This window comes from Hyalella azteca, unplaced genomic scaffold (genome assembly GCF_000764305.2).
Source record: "Hyalella azteca isolate HAZT.00-mixed unplaced genomic scaffold, Hazt_2.0.2 contig15239, whole genome shotgun sequence".
Taxonomy (NCBI): domain Eukaryota; kingdom Metazoa; phylum Arthropoda; class Malacostraca; order Amphipoda; family Hyalellidae; genus Hyalella; species Hyalella azteca.
Window position 1 is genome coordinate 95,476 of NW_025945096.1, and position 21,395 is coordinate 116,870.

The window sequence follows — 21,395 nt, forward strand, 5'->3', positions numbered from 1 at the left end:
CCAGTTGCTCAGGAAAAGCCGGGAAGGTACTATAATGCAGGTGGCCAGGTGCTTGTGAGAAAAGCTATTGCTTTGCGATTACAGGCTGGTCGTAAACGTAGAGACATAGATTTCACCTAACTATAGTCTATAGTTGACTGCATTTTATTCATGTCATTGTTACCTGCGGTTACATCACGATTCGTCAGTCCTACTCGTACGAAATCCTTGTAGTTTAAGGCGAAATCCCGATTAGCACCATTCTGTAAGGCTAAAAACTTACAGGAAGTAGGTATACTCTATAAATATATACTTATCAGTTCTCATTATACTACATTTTTCACACATGAAAATTTTTTTATGGTATTGATTTTTATCCTGCAGCCTTATAAGTATAATATATACTTATACAGTAAGTAAGATAATGTATATTATCTTACTGTATTACAAAAATTACATTACTGATTTCAGATCATCTTTCCCTGGTGTAAAGTGTGTGAAAACAGAAAGTGAAAGCTGAGAACTTAATTTCAACTGCCGTATACCCTACGGTCCTACCTAATACCTAGTCACTATAGTGTGATAGCTGAATAAAATATCAGTATGCTACCTCGGTGTAGACCTTTTTTCTTTCAACAAACAACATGTCAATGCAGGAAGGAACTGTCTTCAACAACCCAGCAATTTATTGAATTTAGAGGTGTGCTATCTTCAGAAAGGGAAAGAAATCGAACTGTTTCATCATTTTATAACCAACCAGCAATTGATGCTGCTGCCTGCAAGGTAAGACAATTTTTCACAATGATACTCGGTTACTAAACTAACATGTGTTTATATTGACTTATTAGGTACTGAGTGAGTGAGTCGGTGAGTGCGGCCCATAGTGACAAACCACAGATTTTTTTGAATCGCTTCATTTTTAATTTCCTCATTTACTGGAGATTTAAACCAATTTCTTGTGTATGATAATGCTGGTATGATGGTATCCATGATACTTTAATGGTCTAACTATACTTATAGGACTCAAATATGAACTTAAGGGAGAGTCTAAACTCTAAAATACTCTTTTCTCTGCCACTACCGTATAGTGGGGTAACTTAGACCGGCCCCTACTTGGGACACCCCCAAAAACGCATTTACAGTAGAACCTCAGTTAGCAAAGGCTCCAGTTAAGAAAGAAATTGATTAAAAACAAAGAATATTGATTACATTTACCTTGCTTGGCAAAAAAAATTTCACTTATCGAAAAATTAGTGCATCATTGGTCATCACCAAATTGTGCATAGAATGTCATTTATAGAATTGTGCACCAGGCATCATAGAATGAAAAGTAATTGACCTAAACTATGATTTATTTCTGCAAAACATATGATGGTTGTCACTAAATCATTCCTTTCTGTTTCAGGTATGTTTTCCACAATCTTTTTTATAGTAAATTCACTTAACCCAATTAAAATGGTGTGAAATTACAAGCCGTCCTGTAAGATTACAGATACAGAATAAATGCTAGAACTCCTAGAAGTAGAAGGCTGCTGTATTAATTAAAGGACATCTGGTAGTCAGGTATAGTATGCTTTATTTACTTTGAGTGTTCTCATTCAGTAACAAGGTACTGAAGGTAGTGTGTTCTCATTTAGTAACAAGGCAGGAGCTAGTAAATGAGCGGTTGGAACACAAAACACTTGTATGATCAATATCTTTTCATTGGTAAAGATGAAGCTGACCTCCTAGACAATTGGAGAATTACAGTGAAACTTCATTCAAATTCTCTATCAAGACCTCAAATACCATAGCTTTTTCATGATTGAGCTTTTTCATGGCTCAACCACAAACAGATCTGGTCAAATAATGGTTTTTAGATTTCCTGCAAACTAGTCATGAAAATAACAAGAATTGGCAACAGGCAACAGCAGGCTCGTTATTCAGTGCCAACAAGACTACCGTATGATGTACCGTAAAATGGGTAACTTAGACCGGCAGGGTAACTTAGACCACTTTTTGTTTTTTTAACAAAAGCCCCTAAAACTCAAATGGGCATTAATGGGCATTTGTCAATGGTCATTAAAGGCCTAATACCGAGGCTACATAACACAATAGAAAGATTTAAAAAGTTTGCATATCTAATAGGTTAAAAAATTAAAAATGTGACCCATGAAAAAAAAGCTATTATTTAAAGCCTGTCAGAGTACCCCCTCCAATTTTTTTAATTTTCGGTAAAATAACTCCAGGTTTTGATGCATTGTAGTAGAACTCTTCTAGTTACATATGCAAATGACAAATTTTAGGCAAGTGTCATAGTTTGCAAATGGGGGGTGCCACCCCCATATGGGGTAACTTAGACCACCTAATGTCAGCCCTGACGGGGTAACATAGACCGGCTTGGAAGTTAATATAAAATTACCATATATAACATATTTTATGTTTGACAGCCTATTTATGTTTTTTCTTTATGTTTCAAACTCTAAATAGTCTTATATATGGTAATTTTAACTTAATTTCCAAGCCAGTCAATATTACCCCATCAGGGCTGCCATTAGGTAGTCACATTTCCCTCATTATGGGGCGGTGCCCCCCATTTGCAAACTATGACAGTTTCCTCAAGTTTGTCATTGGCATATGTAACTAGAAGAGTTCTACTACAATGCACCAAAACCTGGAGTTATTTTACCAAAAAATATAATTGATTTTACCACCCGGTCTAAGATACCCCAAGGGCTGGGGTAACAAAGACCATCACTTTTTTGAAATTCCATAAAGACTATGAGAGGCAGGAGCCAGCAATTTATGGTGAGTGAAGCTAGAGTATAGACCTGTATTTTGCATGTTTCAATTCAAGTTTAATTTAGCTAGTAAAAAAATGGCACCATTTATAAAAAAAGTGGTCTAAGTTACCCTATTTTACGGTAACATGAAGACACAGATTTTGATGCTGATGTGTCTCATAAGAACTTGAAATATTCACCAACTCTCTGCAACCTGGTTTTCCGAGCTACAACTATAACTATCCTTTTGGGACCAGAAAATTGTCACTACTATCATTGACACATTAGGTGCCACTCAGCACAGGCATGGAATATAATCTTACTTTTTAAGCTGTGACTAGAGCTTTCCCACCATTTTTGGAGCCACAAGATTCCTGCTGGAGCTAGAAAAATTGCCTCCTAACTTATTGTTAACAAAAAAGCATGATTGGGCCACAAGATTTGAAATGTGTTTAAAATATGGCACTCATGAGCAAGATTTCAGTGATAAGTTAGAAAATTCCCAGTCAACTACAAAACTGTTAGATCTAGGTCAAGCTGTGCTAGACCTAGAGAGATGGGGTTCAGTTTTGGTTATAAAATACTGTAGATCAATTCTATTGAGCGCCAACAACTTAAGTGCTGTCGCAATGTTATTGGCATTGATAGTAAATGAATTATCACCATCTAATTGTTAACCAAAGTTCTTGAGTCACCAACTTACCAGGTTCCAAAGTTATTAATGTCATTTTGGAGCCTCAAGATTTCAGTATTATCTAGGAACTTTCCAATCTTGAACATGTCAAGCAAGCTATGTTAGCAGCCTGCATAATTTCCTATAGTAGGAAGAAAAGTGTTTCACTTCTATTATTTGGCAAAATTGACAATTTTTGCATTTATTGCTAGGCAAATATCTGAAGAATGAAAAAGAAAATAAATACCTATATAAGGTTGCAAATATGAAGGCTCTAAAAATCTAATCATAACTTTGAAAGAAGATATTTGTCACTGTTGATGTTTGTCAAATGTCTGCACCGAAAGACTTGATAGCATAATGCCTCTAATTTTCAGGTGCTGTTCTGTTGAAAAAAAAAAAAAAATACTGAAGAAACTTTTGATCTGATGAACAAAATTCTTATGTACCTATAATAGATACCATCAAAGTTATTGCAATATGTCATGTGCTGCAACAATATATTTGATGTCATGTGCTGTCACAAGTTAAGAACAAATCTCTATTGGACTGATGATTCTTTCCTCAGGCATCTATGCGGCTCACACCAGCTACTATACTATACTCGGGGAAAAGCAAAGATGGACGACATGTCTTGGTAAGAAGCTCAAAATATATACCTACATACATGCTAAGTGATAAGAGTGCTACTTCATGTTTGAAATTGAAAAGACATTTATTACCTAGTTAATATTCAAATTGAAGCCTCTTTGCATAAAATGATTGAAAGGCAGTAATGAAGATTTATTAATCATCTATATTTTTTATTCATCATCTTCCTCTATTAATCATCATTAGATTGAAATTGATTTCTAATGCAGTGTCAGATGAATAATACAAAATATGTTTCATATATTTGTGTTGATCTTTATCTTTGTGCTGTCAGAAAAGTGCCCAGTACCTACAAAGGGAGCTACCAATACGCATTGCTCACCGCATCAAGGATTTCAGGAACCTGCCGTTCATTGTTGGATCAAACCCTGTGATTCTTGGCGTGCATGAGCTCTACATCCGTGCCTTTAATATCCTGAACTCATTCAGGCCAATACTCACAGATGAAGATGAACAAAAGTACTGCATGAAACTGCAGGAATTGTTGGAAGATCACAAGGCAAGTGTTGCAAAATATTCTTTATTAATTTTCCAGCGCAAATGAAGAATGTAAATTTGGATTTTGGTAAAGTTTTCATGTTGATTGTGTTTCAAAATCAGTGTTTTTGAGCAGATTACATATCATTTGTAATATTGTTTTCATCAAATAGTAAGTTGAATAAGTTTATTTTTGTATCTTTGATGAGGGTCGAGTTCCAAACAATAAATCTATTACAAGTATAGTCAAATGAGGTAGGACAGGTTTGCAGCCTTAGAGAGTAAGAAAAATATGTCATAGCATGCAATTTAATTGCACTGAATTTAATTTGACAAAAGAATCTGTTAGAGCAACTTTCCAATCATTTTAACCATTTGTTTTGACATTGTGCTGAAAATAAAAAAATTTTGGCAAAATTTTAAATAAAACCTATGTGAAAATAGGTCAGAAAATACATAGGTAACCTTATTTGGTGGGAAATAGGTAAGCTCTGTCTAATAACAGAAATTTTTTTTGGCAAGGTTTGTGGATGTAGGCAGGTAACCTCTAGTAAGAAGCAACTTTCAAGACATCCAAGGTATTTTTACCTGCTACCATCACTGCCTGAAATGCATTCTAAAATGGGGTAAGACGGGGACTGCCAAACGATCCTGTTTTACCCTACAACCGGTCCTATCTAAACCCACAACATGATGTTAAGCTGTGTGTCAGACAGGCATATCTGAATGAAATATTAATGCAGCTTTGGTACTACAGGAATTCATCTTCTGAATAAGTCCACTTATGGGACTTCAAGACTGGATAAGATCAATTTAAAAATTTAATGTACTTGGACTTTGGAGTCACAAGCTAAAACATGAGAATGGTTATTCAATCTGTCAAGTGCCAAAAAATGAACTAGTTGAAATTGCATACAATATTCCTTGAGCAGAACACATTGAAGCATCTAAATTCTACAGATTTAGCTGTAGAAATCAAAGTAACACCATCAACTGGTCAATTGACTTGAGAACAACTGGATATGCGAAGAGCCTCAATGCCATTTATTCCTGAAACATCATATCCAATGCCTGATTGCAGCTTTTAGAAGTCCAGTGGTCCTGAAATTAGAAAGAGAGGAAAGAGATCAACAGCGTTTGCTGAAAATAAAGTGAACAATACACTGCTTCGACAGAATAACAGGCAGAAGCAAATAGACTGAGACAGACAATAATGACTCTCAACCATTAAAATAAACACGATCAATAAATTGAACAACTGGGAGAGCTTAAATGTAGAAAGACCTGAAGAAATGTTTGAAGGAATCATGAAAAATATAACCAATGACAATGGATATCAGATCATGTAACAGACAATGACACTACTGGAATATACACATATTACTCAGTACTCTTCAATGAACCAAATCCAACTTACTGTAAGGGGAAGCTTAATAAAATTTTTGCATGATGAATACTCCAATGTGACTGCTACTAAAGTTGACTTCCTGCAATACAAAAAAGTAACAAGTGGTTGTGTCATATAATAATGTGTTGCTAAATGGATAATATGGAATATAAAGTCCATCATTTGATTAAAAACTTGTAACATAGAATTACCAGTTGGTCCTGTCTTACTCCAGCCTCATCCCATCTTACCCTACTGGTGTAAGATGAGGCCATCTCACTTTTTTTTGCTCTATGCAGTAAACTATATTATTTTTAAAGTCTGAGTTGAGGCCTGGAAGCCCATTGCACCAACACAGCTTGTGATAGGTTTAGGCTTTTTCTGTCATTCATGGTATAGGTGTTATATGCTTGTTAATGATTTTGGTCCTATCTACTCCATATGACTATATATTTCTAATAATGTCTTCAGGATGTGGTGAGTATGCTTGCTGAAGGCTTTCGAGAGTGTCGGCGACATGTGACCAACCAAGAAGTGGTGGCAAGATTCTTGGACACAACACTGACGTCTCGCCTCAGCATACGTATGCTGGCTCAACATCACTTGGCTCTGCGAGATGATAAGGTTTATTCTCACTTTATAAGACTTTGACTCATTTTGATCTTGTATACATTTACCATCGTCAATTCTATTTGTACCTAGTGGATTGGGACCAAGAAGTCTGGTCAGTCACAAAAGGTTTAGTCATGTTCAACTTCTTGTACATAAATCAAATATATTGCTTAATGAATGCCCATTTTTGTCATTAAGTGCCTAAGTAGGAATCTTTTCTCTTCAGCCATACATATTAAGGGTTGGAATGATGTTAACTTGCCTGCTACCTGATATAAAAATTTCTCCCAACTATGTTATATAATCACTGAACCTCTAGTTAAATTCAAATTTTTTCATTTCAAGTTTTCAGTCTGTGTATCTTACATTTTTATTGCTAACTATTTACTTTTTCTAATATTTCAGCCTAACCACGTTGGGATCATCAACATATCGATGCCATTGAAAGACCTGATAGAGCGCAACAGCAAGTTCGTGACGCGCATGGCTGCACACAAGTACGGACGTGCTCCCACCATCAAGATGTCGGGGCATGTTGATGCCACCTTCCCTTACATCGAGCGTGAGTGCATTTACCTTAATTAATGTTAGTGGCCAAATTTCTCTCAGGCGCGGTTTGCTCTTCTCAGTCAGGAATGTGGAAAACATTTGTTAAAATATATTAAGCTTTGGCGTTTTGGAGTTGTTGTGGTCTGGGAAAACATTTGTTGTGGAAGCATCTTTTTTGACCAAGATTTGTTGATTGATTCATCAACTGATGAATTGTTTTTTAATTCGATATATTCCAGCTTACATTAAATTTTAAGCTGAAATAATCAATTGAGTTTTTTTTGCAATTTTTTGGGGAAATCAAGTAAGATTTTCTGGCAGTAACACTAACCATGGAGAAAATATTAATGATGAAATGACAAGTTTTGGTTCAATCACGTGTGTGAATTTGAGGATAAAACATAAAACATCTCGATGAATATCTCAAATGGGATTAATTTGTTGATATGTTAAATATTATTTTTGCTTGAGTTAAAAAGTTAGAATGTTACTAAGGATGCCATGTTTTCCTGGGTTTAGATATTTTTTATTACCGTGCACTTGTTTATGGTTTATATACCTACATCTCTGTACCAGAAATAAAGCAGGATTTTTTAGCATGTAGACACTCCGAGGTTTGCTTGTATTGCAGTGCCACTAGAATACATCCTACCTGAGTTGCTGAAGAACGCTGTGCGAGCAACCATCGAGAACCACTTGGAGGATGAAGAACCACACTTGCCCCCCATCCATATCACCATTGCCTCCAATGAGATTGATTTTGTTATCAGGTGAACTTTTTGCATTTATTATATAGCATTCTCTACCTTGTGACATGTGAGCTTCTTCATGAGACAAACCCTTTCATGCACCAGGCTTCTTTGGCTAATTTTCTGCTTGTATTTACTTGTTGTGTAAACCTCAAAATTTCTAGCCCAATCTTTTCTGAGTCATGGGATGAAATAATAAATTGGCTAGAAGAATGAGACTTTTGTACCAGATCTTTATTAATTAACCGAGTGAGTTTTACTGTTATATTTTATAGAATGAAGTTGATGACGTCAAATATGGAGGGAATTTTTAAAATGACTATGCACTTATCAGGTTCTAAATGTATTATAGTATTTGATGACACATTTCTAGTTGGTTGTTACTTAGTAGTTATGCTTTATCCTCATGACATTAATAATTGCTAAATGATATTCAATTGCAATCATTAATCAATTATTTTTTTGTAAGTGTTCCAATAACGTGCTGGATGTTGAGCAGAATAAGTGACCGCGGCAAAGGTATCCCACACCACCTCATGCGCCGCGTGCTCGAGTACAACTTCACGACGGCGTCTTCGTTGAGCGAGTCTGGCGCGACCAGCACCGCAGCCGAGGCTGGTGATGACGGCAGCTCTGCCTTCTCTGACATGATGGAGGCTGTCAATCCCGGACCTGTGGGCGGCCCCATGCATGGGTTAGTTTACTTACTAGTGAACCTTTACTGATTACTGGTCCTTTACTGATTACTGGTCCTTTACTGATTACTGGTCCGTTACTGATTACTGATCCGTTACTGATTACTGATCCTTTACTGATTACTGATCCTTTACTGATTACTGATCCTTCACTGATTCATTGAATGTTGGGCTGTTATTGGCCGTGTTGCACGTGTAGTGGTTACACCGGTTGCTTGTGATTAGTATATAATGATGTAACTCCTATTCCATAGCTATTGTAGGACTTTTCATATAGGTAGGACTGACATATTTTTTGTATTTGTAAGTGAAAAATTTAAAATTCGATCAGTTTAATTTTAGAGTTGCAAACCTTGTTGATGAAGAAGCCAGATATTTAAGATTTTCCCTTGTCGTACGCGAGATAATTTCGATCAACAAGATACCCCCAATTTTTATGCACCAGAAAGTATAAAGCGCTGTGTATCAGTATTCAGTGTTGTGTACAAATATTAAGTGATGCGTACAAGTATTGAGTGTTCTAATCTGTCATGTACATTACTGCACAGGTTTGGTTTTGGTCTCCCCACGTCGCGGGCGTACGCGCAGTACATGGGAGGCTCCCTGAAGGTGCAGACCATGCAAGGCATTGGCACGGACGTCTACTTGCGTCTCCGGCACATCAACTCGCAGGGCGAGGCCTTCCGCATTTAAGTGCTCTTCTTGCTGCTCGTCAACTCCAGATTATCAAGTTTTCTTGGAAAATAAGAATTTTTCTTTCAGATGTTGTTTGCGGCTCTGATATGATTAATTGTAGGTATTTGTCATCAAAAATCGTTGCTACTTACCCAAGAGATATCATTACTTGCAGCCGACCCTCCAAAATTTTATTCTATTTCGAGATCTTACAGGATCTCGCTAGAAAATCACCGTGACTGTTCATGGTAAATCATGCATGATTTGTATGCTTTGCACGCCAATCTGGCCAGTTATAAAACATTAGCGAGTCTCGTTATTTCGTAGCTATACATGTCTTTACTATTTTAATTCAGTAATGAAAGTTTAATTAGGGTGCTAGCACAACAATTAATGAATGCAGCCTGATAGCCGTGCCATTCGGTTGTCTCACTCACTTGAAAAAGAACATATTTACACTCGATGTCTTCCGTCTAAGCAACGCACAGTGCAAGCCAAACGCGGATGAGTAGTTGTATGACAGAAAGTATAGTAGATCAGAAAAAATTTCAAATTTGAAGTCGTCTTTATGTTTCACAATATGCTAGTGCTTAATGTCTCGATAAATCTTTAGTTGCCTCCTGCTGTACTTAACTATCATAACACTGGTTGTTTATCGAGAATAAGGACTCTAATTTAAATTTCTGCATTTATTTTGAGAAATGTTCATTTGAATCTAGTATTCAATGGATCGAATCTCACTTTGGCGCATTTCTAAGTAGTTTGAAATGCTATAAATACTTGCGTCAGTATTTTATTTATGTGTTAACTCATGCTGTTTACTGCGTGACATTTTTTTTTTGACTCCTCTTTCTTGGCTAAGAAAGTTGTAGGCGGTCTGAGTGAGGCAGCAATTTGGGCTGTCTTGTCGCGGACTAATTAACTTTGCTACTTTTATTTAGTGATGATAGTTTGCGCCGCTGTTGTTGCTCCTATACTGCTAAATTGCTTACTTCAAAATAATAATGACAATTGGAATAGCATTTTGGATGATATAATTATTTATAAATAATGTTGAAACAAATTTGATCTTATAATCGTCTTGTCTTATTTTAATTAATTGATGGAGTAAGTAATAATTTCGAGAGGATTTTAGTTTATTTATAATTTATTACTGTGATATTTGGTTATTCAAACTGTGGATTCAAGTTGATGCCGTAAAGCAGTTTTAATCTGTGGTTTAAAAACTTTACTATTATTAATTTGTTGCGAAATATGGAAATTAATTCCTTTGATTTATATTGATGCACCAACTGGACCAAGTCCTTTATCTTGTAATTCTTCTCAAGCGCTATGCTATAGACTAATATAAAATTTTGTAATATATACACTACATTTGTACACGCAGCTTAGATATGTCTTTCTATGAACAAACCTTAACTATTATTTGCATTACAAAGAGCTCGCTCTCATTTGCTTCGTCTTCTCTTGTTCTGCAGCGGAGATGTGCTTGGTATTGTTTTCTGTTCAGCGGCCGTGTTATCAAATATTGTTAAGAGTTTGTGACTTCGTCAGCCAATCACTGACGCCTCTTCAGGAAACCCCAACCAATAACGGACAAGAAATCGAGTGCTATTTGTAGTCAAGCCGAGTTTTGTTAAAACGGCCCCAGTCCATAATTGTTGATCCTCCGCGCAAATTTTTTTGCCTATGGGTATCCCTGTTAATTTTATTCTATTTTTAATTTGTCACAGTCTTGAGGTACACAATCTTGTCACCCATGCAACGTTGCTATGTTCAATCGATGTTGCTTATCACGACTTCACTAACCAATAATTTGAGGATCAATAGAATTAAAGGACCATGTTTTACGACAGTTCATTTACTGAATCTGTCAGAATTGTAACTCTAATGGTTTTTTTCACGTACAAGACACGTATGTTAGAATGAGCTTGAACAGGTCACATGAGATGTTAAGGGACCAAGTTTACAGCTGTGCAGTCGCTGGACACTGACTCAGGTAAATATTAGTGACCACAACGTGTCGCAATAATACAAGCTGTGGTGCTCGCCTCTGGTGGACGTGGTGGTTAATGACTAAACCAGTCATTATTAACCTCATAGAAGCGATCCCTGCCCTAGCAGAACTGGGGATGCTAAATCCTATTATTGCTGTTGAACATCTTAGTTGTTATAGCTTATTTGTGTTTTGAAATTCAAGAACTGTGATTTTTAATACAAAGTTGAAATTTATTGGATATTTCATATCCGACACCCTTCTTGAACACTCAAATAGTGGCATATTAATTCATTAGTATGTGCATTACTTCAACACTTAATTTGATTTTATATTATACCACTTATGTATACATAGTGTGATTAACCAGGTAGATCAATTGCTTGTGATTACTTAACGATTAGAAGTGCAATGTGTAGGATAGCTACGCATTTTGTAGAACTGCAGAAGTTGGCCTTGATTTTCCTAAGTAAAGTGACTGGCTGACGTTTAAGGAAGTAGCTTGGTTCTTCACTGGTCGTGTGAGCGAACTTGTTCCAATTCTTTTGACGTGTCGCGAAGTCTCGCAAACTTGCATTCGTACGGATTTTTTCTGAACAATTTTCATTCGACATATTTTGCATTTAGCTTTCTATTTTTGCTTTAAGTTCGTTATTCTGTCTCAAAGATATTCTCTCGTGACACGTATTAGTTACGACGTTTTAATGATATTTGGCGATTATATTGCTATTTAGTAAGTGTTTTTATTTCATGACTTATTTTGTCGTTACACTTTTTATGGTGTCGTGCAATTTTAGAAATCTAATCGAGTTACGCTGCTGACGTTTTCGCCCCAGGCTTTTGATGTTCCGAGGCTCTGCTTCTGTGTCACAAATTTTATGAGCCTGGCATCAGATTTCTTTTGATGTTTAGTGAATGTTGCTGCGGTGCGTAAAGTTGTAAGCTTTCTCAAGCGGTGGCGAGTGTTGAGTACGACGCGTGTGAGGGCACGGCCAGGCTTGTAATATTAGGACAATGAAAGAAAGTTCGAATTTGTTTCATTTCCCCTTCAGTTTTATAATCATTTCTACGGGCAATAATTTGATCTATAGTTTTTAGCTTAAGTTTATTGAAGAAATAAATCGGTGTATTAACAGAGAATATTAGGATCAAAATTTCGCTTGATTCCGTAATATTGAAGTGCCTTATTTGGTCGAAGTAAGGCAATGCTTTATATTTTTCTTGTTCGATGCCAAATTTAATTTGTGGGAATGTATACCATTACTTCGTTTCTGTGTTTTTTTTTCGAAATCTGTGCGAATTTGACGCTTGCATTAGCCTTCGGGGCGGAGTGAGCGTTTGAGTTCATCATTGTTGCTCCAGCAGTCGCTGAGTGCGGTCAGTTCAGCTCGAGGTCAGTGACGCAGAGGCCTATACGCTGCTTATATTAACGCTGCTTATATATTATTAACATATTATGATAATCTGAGATTCAAACCAAGATCATTGATAATTCAAATAGTTTCAAATGTGAAAATCATATCTTAATTATTTAAAATTTTTCTTTGAATTTTTTTGCCAGGTGAGCCTTGAATGTTGCTGTTGATGAATTATCTTTGAGGTATAAATGTCGAGAATCCCTGTAGACGGCTGCGAATCCGCGCATAGTCGTATTATACGTTAATTAAAACTAAACCAAAATTTACTTCAAGTTTTGCAAATGTCTCGTTTAAATGAGTCGAGGGTGTCTGACAGTGTACTACGAGAGTCTTCTAACAGGAAAAAATACAAATTTATCAACGAGGCTTACTCGAACTCTCTGGATGTATTCTACTAAGTTGCAGCGCTGCCTACTTGTGTTAGAATTTTCTTGATAGTCCAAAGTTAACTCGCGACGATTTACAGAAAACTTCCCCAACTGGTGAATGTTTCAAAAGGTGCAGTAATGGGCGCTAAAACCGCGAAGAATACGACGAGTTCGCCTGTCGTTGCGCTGCACCCGACCATAATAGATCCCATCCGAGCTCTCAGCTCCGACGATGTCCCTGGCAGTAAAATCCATCCCATGGCCAAGAGGAACAAGAAACGGCTCGATAATGTGCCTCTGCGTGACTACATTCTTCTACTTAGAAAAGAGAGGGAGTTGTTAACGAGAGGCGAAGCAATATTCGGTGAAAATCAAGAATTTGAAGCTTTGAAAAACGATCTTTCAATGCTGTCAAACATCGAGACTGAAGAACGAGCTATCAAATATCACGAAGATGTCCTCCCTTTCCCAACCATCGTAAGGGCTCCGCCTCCGCCATTGCCTTCACCTCCTAAAATGAAAAAACCACAACCAAATCTCAATATTTTGTCACGCGCGCGCATTTCGATAGCAATCGAGAATAAGAGCAAGGAGCCTCCCAAAATTGTGAAGAAGCCTTACTTCAGCGTGGACGATCTACCAGGCAGCGTAGATGACCTACCGGCGAGCGTTGATGACTCGCCAGCAACTTCGGCGATTAGAAGGCAACACTCTTTGAACAATTCAAGGCGCATGTCAAGAAAGTCCGCAAATATGTCCGAAACAAAGAAAAAGCAAAGAGAATTTTCCATCATTCAAAGTTTTTTAGACGGCCCTAAGAAAAGACTTCCCAGAAGAGAAGACAACATTGGAAGAACTACGCAATTGCTCCAGAATGCCATGATACGGTTAAAGCGGTACTCAGGCGTCATCTCAGCTTCAGGGAATCATGAACGAGGGACTACCACAGAGGCAGAGGATGACGAGACTTGCTATGGGAGAGTTTCTGTATTGGATAGATCATTACTTGATGTCATAGCCAACGATCCAGAAGAAACGTATTCGCTCCGTACAAAGGATTCTGCGAGATTAGTTAACCGTAATATTCCCGGTTCAAGAAGTTCTGTCAAACAATTGCCCAGTGCGTCCAATCGATTCAAACGTGGCGATGCCAAATCACTCAAGAAGCGAAGATCGTCAGCTCGCAAGCAAAGCATATCAAATCGGAAAAGTATTTTTAACAGATTGCATGAGGGGCGACCGACTAATACTGCTGCCTCCAAGTCGCGCGGGCGTCCTTCTGTAGTCCTTATCAATCAAAACGGAACAAAAAGTCGAGAATCATTAGGACTAAAACCTCCAAGATTGTCATTTCCCTCTCGGAGGTCCAAAAGGCCTGGAGAAAGTACTGTTCGTCAGGCTCGAATTGGTCAGACTCTAAACTATAATCGAGGGAACAGGCGCAACACAAAACCAGACAAAATTGCCCAAGAAACTGTACTGCCAGGCAGTGCCAACATTCATCTCGATGGAGCTGACGATGCCAGTCATGACCAAGTCTCTGGAAATTCTGTGTCGAAATCACCTCTTCGGCGGTGTGTACCCACCAGCACCTGCTATTTATCACTTAATGGGCACTTACGTGTCAATTTGGAGAGTTTCGTTACGAAATTTGTGTGACTGACACTGGCATGTTTTTTTTTCTTTTTTATCGATTGGCAAACGAAAACGAACAATCGATTCATGAGCCATGTTCGATTATCACATCTTTGTGTGTCACTCATCACCTTCTTTTCCACTTCCGAGTGTCATCGTATTTACTTCGAGTTGTGAAGTAGACCTGTAACTATCGTGTACATTGCATTTTACCTTAGATGTGTTTCACCCGAAAATTTTTTTAATAAATTCCTGCACTGTGTTCGTTATTTCCTTATCATCACAAATTTCTGAATCCGACTTTGAATTTAAAAAATATATATATTTTTATCCGAAAATCAATTCAAATTACGCAAAACACTCAGGACTGTAGATGAAAAAATTTGTAATTGAGATTAACTAAGCAATACTGACGGAAGCAGAACACACTTTGGGACCCGAGAACTTTCGTTGGAGCGTACGATCCATTGACTTATGTGGTGATGATCATTAACGAATCGCAAATCATCATTATAACTTTCTTTCTGGACAGTGACTAAAATTGTGTCGGCATTAGGATATCATGATCTTAACAAATCGATACTCAGAAAATGATTTTTTTAACAAACTTTCTAAAAAAATATTTTAATTTACTCCTATTTATAAACAAATTTTGCAATGTTTAATTACAGAGATAGAATGGGAGGACAGCCGAGCAGCCTGGCAGGGGATAGGCTATCGACGCAGCGCCGTGGCAGTCAACCTGCGCATACGGTGAGTGCTAACAAATTTCATTAGATGCATCCGTTCATAAAATTAGTCACATGGCATTTCCTCAGTGTTAGGAGTGAGCTTCTTCAAGAGAATACAGTGTACTTTGAGATGCATTCCATTGTTGGTTTTAATACTAATTTAAAGTAGAATATTTTAATTACTTTACATGGAACAAGTTGTATCAGCTGTCCATTCTACTTATCGAAATCTAAAAGCCTTGGAGAGCATCAAGCATCGCATTGATCTGTTACTCACAATTTTGATGATTAGACTGAAGCAAATGCTTTATTATTACACTGCAGATACCAACCGATCGTGAGAGACGTCTGCCTGCTGCAGCGATACACTCTTCTCAACGACTCCAACCTCCATCGCTGGTCATGAATCAATCTAGTGTCCCCCATACCAGTTCCTCTAGCCCTGCAGATGAGAGCGACAATAGGTTTTTGACTCAAGCAAATGCAACATCCATAACTCTACCTTCGTCGGTTGCTGAGGATAATAGCAATACTTCGCAAGAAAATCTCATCATTAGTGGAACAGACGTCACAAACAGTCGCTTCGCCTCCGGACCAGCAGGCACACTCCCGGCATACATAGCCGCCCAGAACTTCAACGCAAGCAGCCTGATGGAGAACAGAGTTGATCCAGTTTACAGACCTAGTCAACCGAGGCTGTTTTACGCGGAGCCACTCACTAGATTAGATTCCCGACCCACCTCCACACACAGCGACAATAATTATTTCACTCCTCAAATGCCAAAAATTTCGGAATATCAAGACGTCAGATCAATAGCAGTGATTCCTACATATCCTAACAATCCAGACGATATTCTAACACCTTCACAGCTGAGTTTGTATTCTAGTAAATACAACAAGTGGAGGCTGACACAAATTAATTCAGATGAAAGTGAAAGAAAAAAAGTGCCGAAAATTACTCTGATCAAGTATAAGTTGGAAGAATACAGCAATAACTTACAGCCTGATGATAATCGAATTATGCATTTTTCCAATCACGAAAGTAGGCACTTATCTTCATCAAGTTCTAGGAGGAATTCGCTGGCTACTCCTGGCCAGCGACTCAAGGTAGTTAGCGGGAACACTACCCATGTTTTGAAAGTGGTTGAGGCGACGCCATTGACTCCTGTGATTGTGGCGCCCGACGTAACTCAGTTTCTTTTCCCCGATGAAATTCAAGAGATTTCCAAACAAGGGAGGAAGCTTCGTCTTCTTGAGAATCAAAGTTTATCAGGCTCCATGGACTTTCTGAACGGCGGACCTAATTATCGAAGAAGTTCGATTGCAGACTCATATACTCAGACTGACCCCGAATATCGACACCCGAGTCAGCGACGAGATACTCCAAGTAACCTGAAGATGATGAAAAAAGCAAGTGTGTCTCAACCTAGCATCAAGGTTAGTAAGCTTGCGACTTTAAGAGGAAAAAGAACGAATTCCGGAGAGTTTAGTAGAGCATTGGTCAACAGACCTAGGATGGCCAAACGGAGTACAAGTATTGGACCCAGCTGGAGATCTTAACTGTGTAGATGGTTTTAGATGAAACATGAAAGTTATTTGCAAAAACCACGTAGGCCTTATAGGTCAAGCTTTTAATTGGTAATAAGTTTATTTCAACTCTAATGCAGTATTTTTTCATGACTTCTTGTATGTCAGTTTGAAATTCGCTCATTCAAGTCAATACTTATAAAGTTTTAACAAAATTTCTACAATTTCTGAAAAAAGAGTTGACTTTATTGATGATGCTTGGATCATCATTATTAGGAAGCATTTATGATCTTCGTATAGGTATATGCCCTATTTAACAGAAAAATTTAGACTTGATATCACTGAAATTGATCAATTTACAGAAAATCTAGCAGTTGAAGGCTTCTATGTTTCTAATCTTTGCGCTTAGGTCTCATATGCTTTCCGAACTTACGTGAAGGTATGATATGAATGCGTCTTGTTGGTAAGCAAGTATAAGTACAATTAATAAATTTTTTAGTACTTTAATGGTATTTTATACACACACCAAGCAATAAAATACACCGCATTTGTTGAAATTGGCAAAATTAGTAGGAATCGGCTTTCGACAAGTGTAGGAATTACCCTGAAAGTGCAAACAAGTGGCCGCGTATCACTCGTCCGCACGCAACAGTGCTTTGTAGAGCTTACACAAACAAAGGTATATAGCTGACCCTTCTTGTACCGAGAATGAGACCAAGGTCTTACAGTATCTAACAATCATCAGCAAACATGCATTAAACTGCGCTTATGTCGATGTGTGTGAACATGAAACAGGACAACAGGCAGTGATCAATAGCACCACAGGTCACACGCGCTTCACACAGGTCAGCTTAGCGCAATTGACTTCCTTTGTTGCTCGTTCAGTCAAGTCTAGCGGAGGGACAAGCTTCGCATGATATTTTGTCGCTCGACCAACAAATGTGAGCTGAGAGTGCAAAATTCCCCACGTATAATTCAAGTACCAAAGTATTACATCGAACACAGGGGACACGGAAGAATTGAATTTATTGTATTCGATTGATGTACCTGCGTTGAAATTTGAATTTAGAGAGCTTCCGAAACACATGGCACAAACAGGACGAAAAAATATCATGACGTGCTTTAGTTATTATTTATTTATAAAAAAGCGTGCGTTGCTGGTGCTTTTCACGCCCTGTCATTATTTCGGGGTGCGATAAAATCGCAAAAAATTCTCCATTTAGACATTCGCTGAAGATGAAAACAATAATCAAGTAAAAATGGATTCACATAAAGCACTCGGAAGTGTACACACTTGACTTACCAACGAATAAGCGCAACAATGTGACGTCGAATTTTATCCAAGTCCTCTTATCGACAAATGGAAATATGATAAATTTAACGTTGGCTTCCAATTCCAATGTTTTGAAACGAGAAAAAAATGTAACACTATTAGTGTAGGAAATCTATTAACAAAAAAAGGTTTATTTCACAATAATACATAGTATTTTATTCATCACTGGTGGGGGGGGGGTTCCAAATCCATCATTATGGTGACTGTGGGCCCACGCCAGCTTTAGCGGTTGATCTTACGTGCGTTTGCTGGAAGACTCAAGTTGATTTGAACTTGTCACATTGTTATAATGAGTTTAATGAAACGATTCATCGCTAATTTGAAAAAGTCTCAGACTTTGTCCAAATACAAATAAGTGAATTGCAACTAAACAATTCCAAATAAGTCCGCCTTTGCAACGTTCACGGTGTTCCAAGAACTGCGTCGGTCAGTGGGGTTGTCTGTCAATTTGCCATCGATTGTTCAGATTACAAGAAAGCTTTGGCTTAGAACAACGCAATATTTAAAATATCTACATAGTACAAACCTCGAATCAATATCAAATTTATCGGGCAGATTATCCCAATCATTTTTTGACATTAGAACCTGCAGCATGACCAATATTTGAGTAACATGTTAACATGCGTGCCGCAGTAAACCCCTTAGAAATACACTTGAAAGTGTCGTTTATTCGAAATAAAAGTGCACAACGCATCTTCCCGGAACAAAATTCAGAAGAATAAGTTACATGTTTACCTTTGCGCTGGTGAACAGTTTAATGGTTCACGAAAGCGAGAATGAAATTTCTTCATGAAGACCCGTGTCAAGATGCCCACCGGATGAAACGATGTGTCATCAAAATCTTGGCCTATATTCAGCTGCTCAGTCTTATTTAGTTTCATTCATCGAAGGCCGTGAAACTTAGAAGCAAGGCGCTGATGCGTTATTTTCCTCGAATACTTCTACATTTTTAATGCAAAATAGCAACATCTTTCTGTTGAATTATTTACATAAAATAACTTATTTACAGTGTTGATTCAAAATTGAAAGATTTCACGTTATCCTTCCCAGCAGATAAAATCAAGTTCATCACTCACTGCCGGAGAAACATGAGTCAAATGCACACAAATTACACCAATTTTCATATACGAGTAATATTTTGAACGTTTTCAAATTAGGTCTGGCTTTATAATCGAAGGTTAATTTCAAGAAATTTGTTTCAATAACCAATGATATTTCTTAACGAAGAAATACGTTGTGCTTAATGGGGACTCGTCTTGGAGTTGACAATGAATAAAATGATGCTGACTGAGAAGACAATGAACGCTTTGAGTACTCGTAAACAACATAAAAACGGGTACGCATAGTCATTACAGTGCACACATTCGAATACTATAGAACATAAAAGCTGCAACATGATTACAAACCATCATCATTCCACTTTCAGATTTAATTTTCATCATAAAAGTAATGCAACAACAACGTACATCCACAGTCTAGTGTTACAATACCGGCCGAGCGATATCTCATCTCTTGAGGTCACGGATTATATTAAAAAATTTTTTGGGCATTAACGCCGACCTATGGTTTGTTCTCATTGCCATCATGCAGCTTTTGACTTTGGTAACAGGAAGAGGGATTTAATGCTAAGGTGTGAGAGTAACTGTATGATACACTATTTTCGTGACTGTGACGGGAGAAGGACATGAAGGCGCTTCAGTCGATAAAGTGGATCGGGCAGCCGACAAAGCTGCGGTCCCCGAATGCCAAGCTTCGGGGTCTAAAGTTAAAGATGAACTCAAAAGTGGAGCTTCGTTCAAAGGGATCTTTGAATTACGATCATTATTGCTGCTTTCACTTTGTATTAACTGTGAAGAGTAATAATGGACCCATTTCTTCAAAGATCGCATCATATCTTCAACGGCATCTTTGTCTAAAGTTTTGAGGAATTTTACGATTTCTTCTGGTGCGAGTTTCTCAGCCGACTTATAACCCTCGGCTAAAGGTGACGACACATCGACATGGTTGCCAACATTTTGAGGGTTGTGTTCCGGCAAGGCTGTGGTGGTCTGGGAAACATCTCGTTTAACCCTAGATGATGGTTGGAATGATCGCAAGGTGATTGTACGTTCGGTCTTTTTAAAGTCTCCCGGGGCAGTACCGGAAACAAACATCGTCAGTACAGTCGTTTGCAGATTTTTGTCAGGTTGGGCTGCGACCACTTTTTCAAGACTTGTGTTAGGTCTGCCTCTGCTAGTGAATCTTTTCAGCGTTCCGATGCGGTTAGCGGCTTTCCGTATTTCTTCTTCGTTATTAGTCTTTTGCGATCCTAGTTTTACATCAGAATCTCCGACTTCGGAACCGAAATTATTTTGCGATTCGATTCCACGACTGTTTCGCACGCTAGTTGATCTAAATCTATCAAATGCGGTGCTTTCCTTCTCAGTGTTTGGTCGACGCTGAGGCCTTGGATCAACTTTCCTGCCCGTAGATTCCGATGCAGAGTATCGTTCAGACTCTCGATCGGCATTACCGGATTGAGATGCGACGCCATTATTTTCAGGATCAGGTTTTTTGTGATATTTGCTATAACGAGTTGCCGTGGCCGCGCTTCCCCCTCCAGAACCACGAGGAGGGCCCGAGTTGGCAGGAGCACGATCGCTCAACGTAAAACCTTTGATTACGTTAAACTTCGGAGGTTCATCGGGATCTACAAACAAGTCATGATTGAAATCTGGAATTCTTTTTGAGTCTTGTTTCCTGCCCGTCCCGCTGCCATTTCTTTGCCTAACACTGGAAGTAATTTTTGCAGAAATTTGCTTAGGAGGTTCATTTCCGTACTGCTCCAACAAGGCTGCAAGTGCGTTGACCATTTGCTTCTGGTCCGATCCCCCAAATACCGAAGTTAAGCTGCTCAAGTCATACTGGGAGAGATCAATATTATTCAGGTCTAAATTGGACGGAAGAACTCCTGAGGCGTCGAGGTCCACAGTTGAAGTAGCGATGGGCTGCTGGACGACGGAGGATGCGCCAGGCACCAGATCGGCCAGGGTGAAGTGTCCATCGAGGCCGCGGGTGCTTGTCGCTGTTAATGTGATATGCACGGGCAGGGTCTGAAGGATGGTCGGAGAGTCCACTGTTGAGCTCGTCATGAACTCCGTCGCTACGATCACCTGAAATTTAAAGATGTGCCTTCAAT

At 38.3% G+C, this 21,395-nt stretch overlaps 3 protein-coding genes across 3 annotated transcripts in view; 2 read left to right on the forward strand and 1 right to left on the reverse strand.

Moving 5' to 3' along the window:
* Positions 1–430: 430 nt before the first annotated feature.
* Positions 431–12,473, forward strand: LOC108678411 (3-methyl-2-oxobutanoate dehydrogenase [lipoamide] kinase, mitochondrial-like). The gene is made up of 8 exons (XM_018166825.2): positions 431–762; positions 3,983–4,051; positions 4,340–4,564; positions 6,401–6,553; positions 6,947–7,103; positions 7,722–7,860; positions 8,339–8,533; positions 9,083–12,473. The coding sequence occupies exons 1-8, from the start codon at positions 583–585 to the stop codon at positions 9,225–9,227; spliced, it is 1,263 nt and encodes a 420-aa protein (XP_018022314.1). The 5' UTR covers positions 431–582; the 3' UTR covers positions 9,228–12,473.
* Positions 12,474–12,847: 374 nt separating this feature from the next.
* Positions 12,848–17,350, forward strand: LOC108678410. The gene is made up of 3 exons (XM_047884338.1): positions 12,848–14,565; positions 15,298–15,379; positions 15,682–17,350. The coding sequence occupies exons 1-3, from the start codon at positions 13,130–13,132 to the stop codon at positions 16,915–16,917; spliced, it is 2,754 nt and encodes a 917-aa protein (XP_047740294.1). The 5' UTR covers positions 12,848–13,129; the 3' UTR covers positions 16,918–17,350.
* The window catches only part of LOC108678409, a 54,361-nt gene continuing 50,305 nt past the window's right edge, over positions 17,340–21,395 (reverse strand). Inside the window, exon 4 of the mRNA XM_018166823.2 lies at positions 17,340–21,369. Coding sequence (XP_018022312.1) covers positions 19,843–21,369 — 1,527 coding nt within the window. The 3' untranslated portion in view covers positions 17,340–19,842. The remainder of the gene's footprint in view (positions 21,370–21,395) is intronic.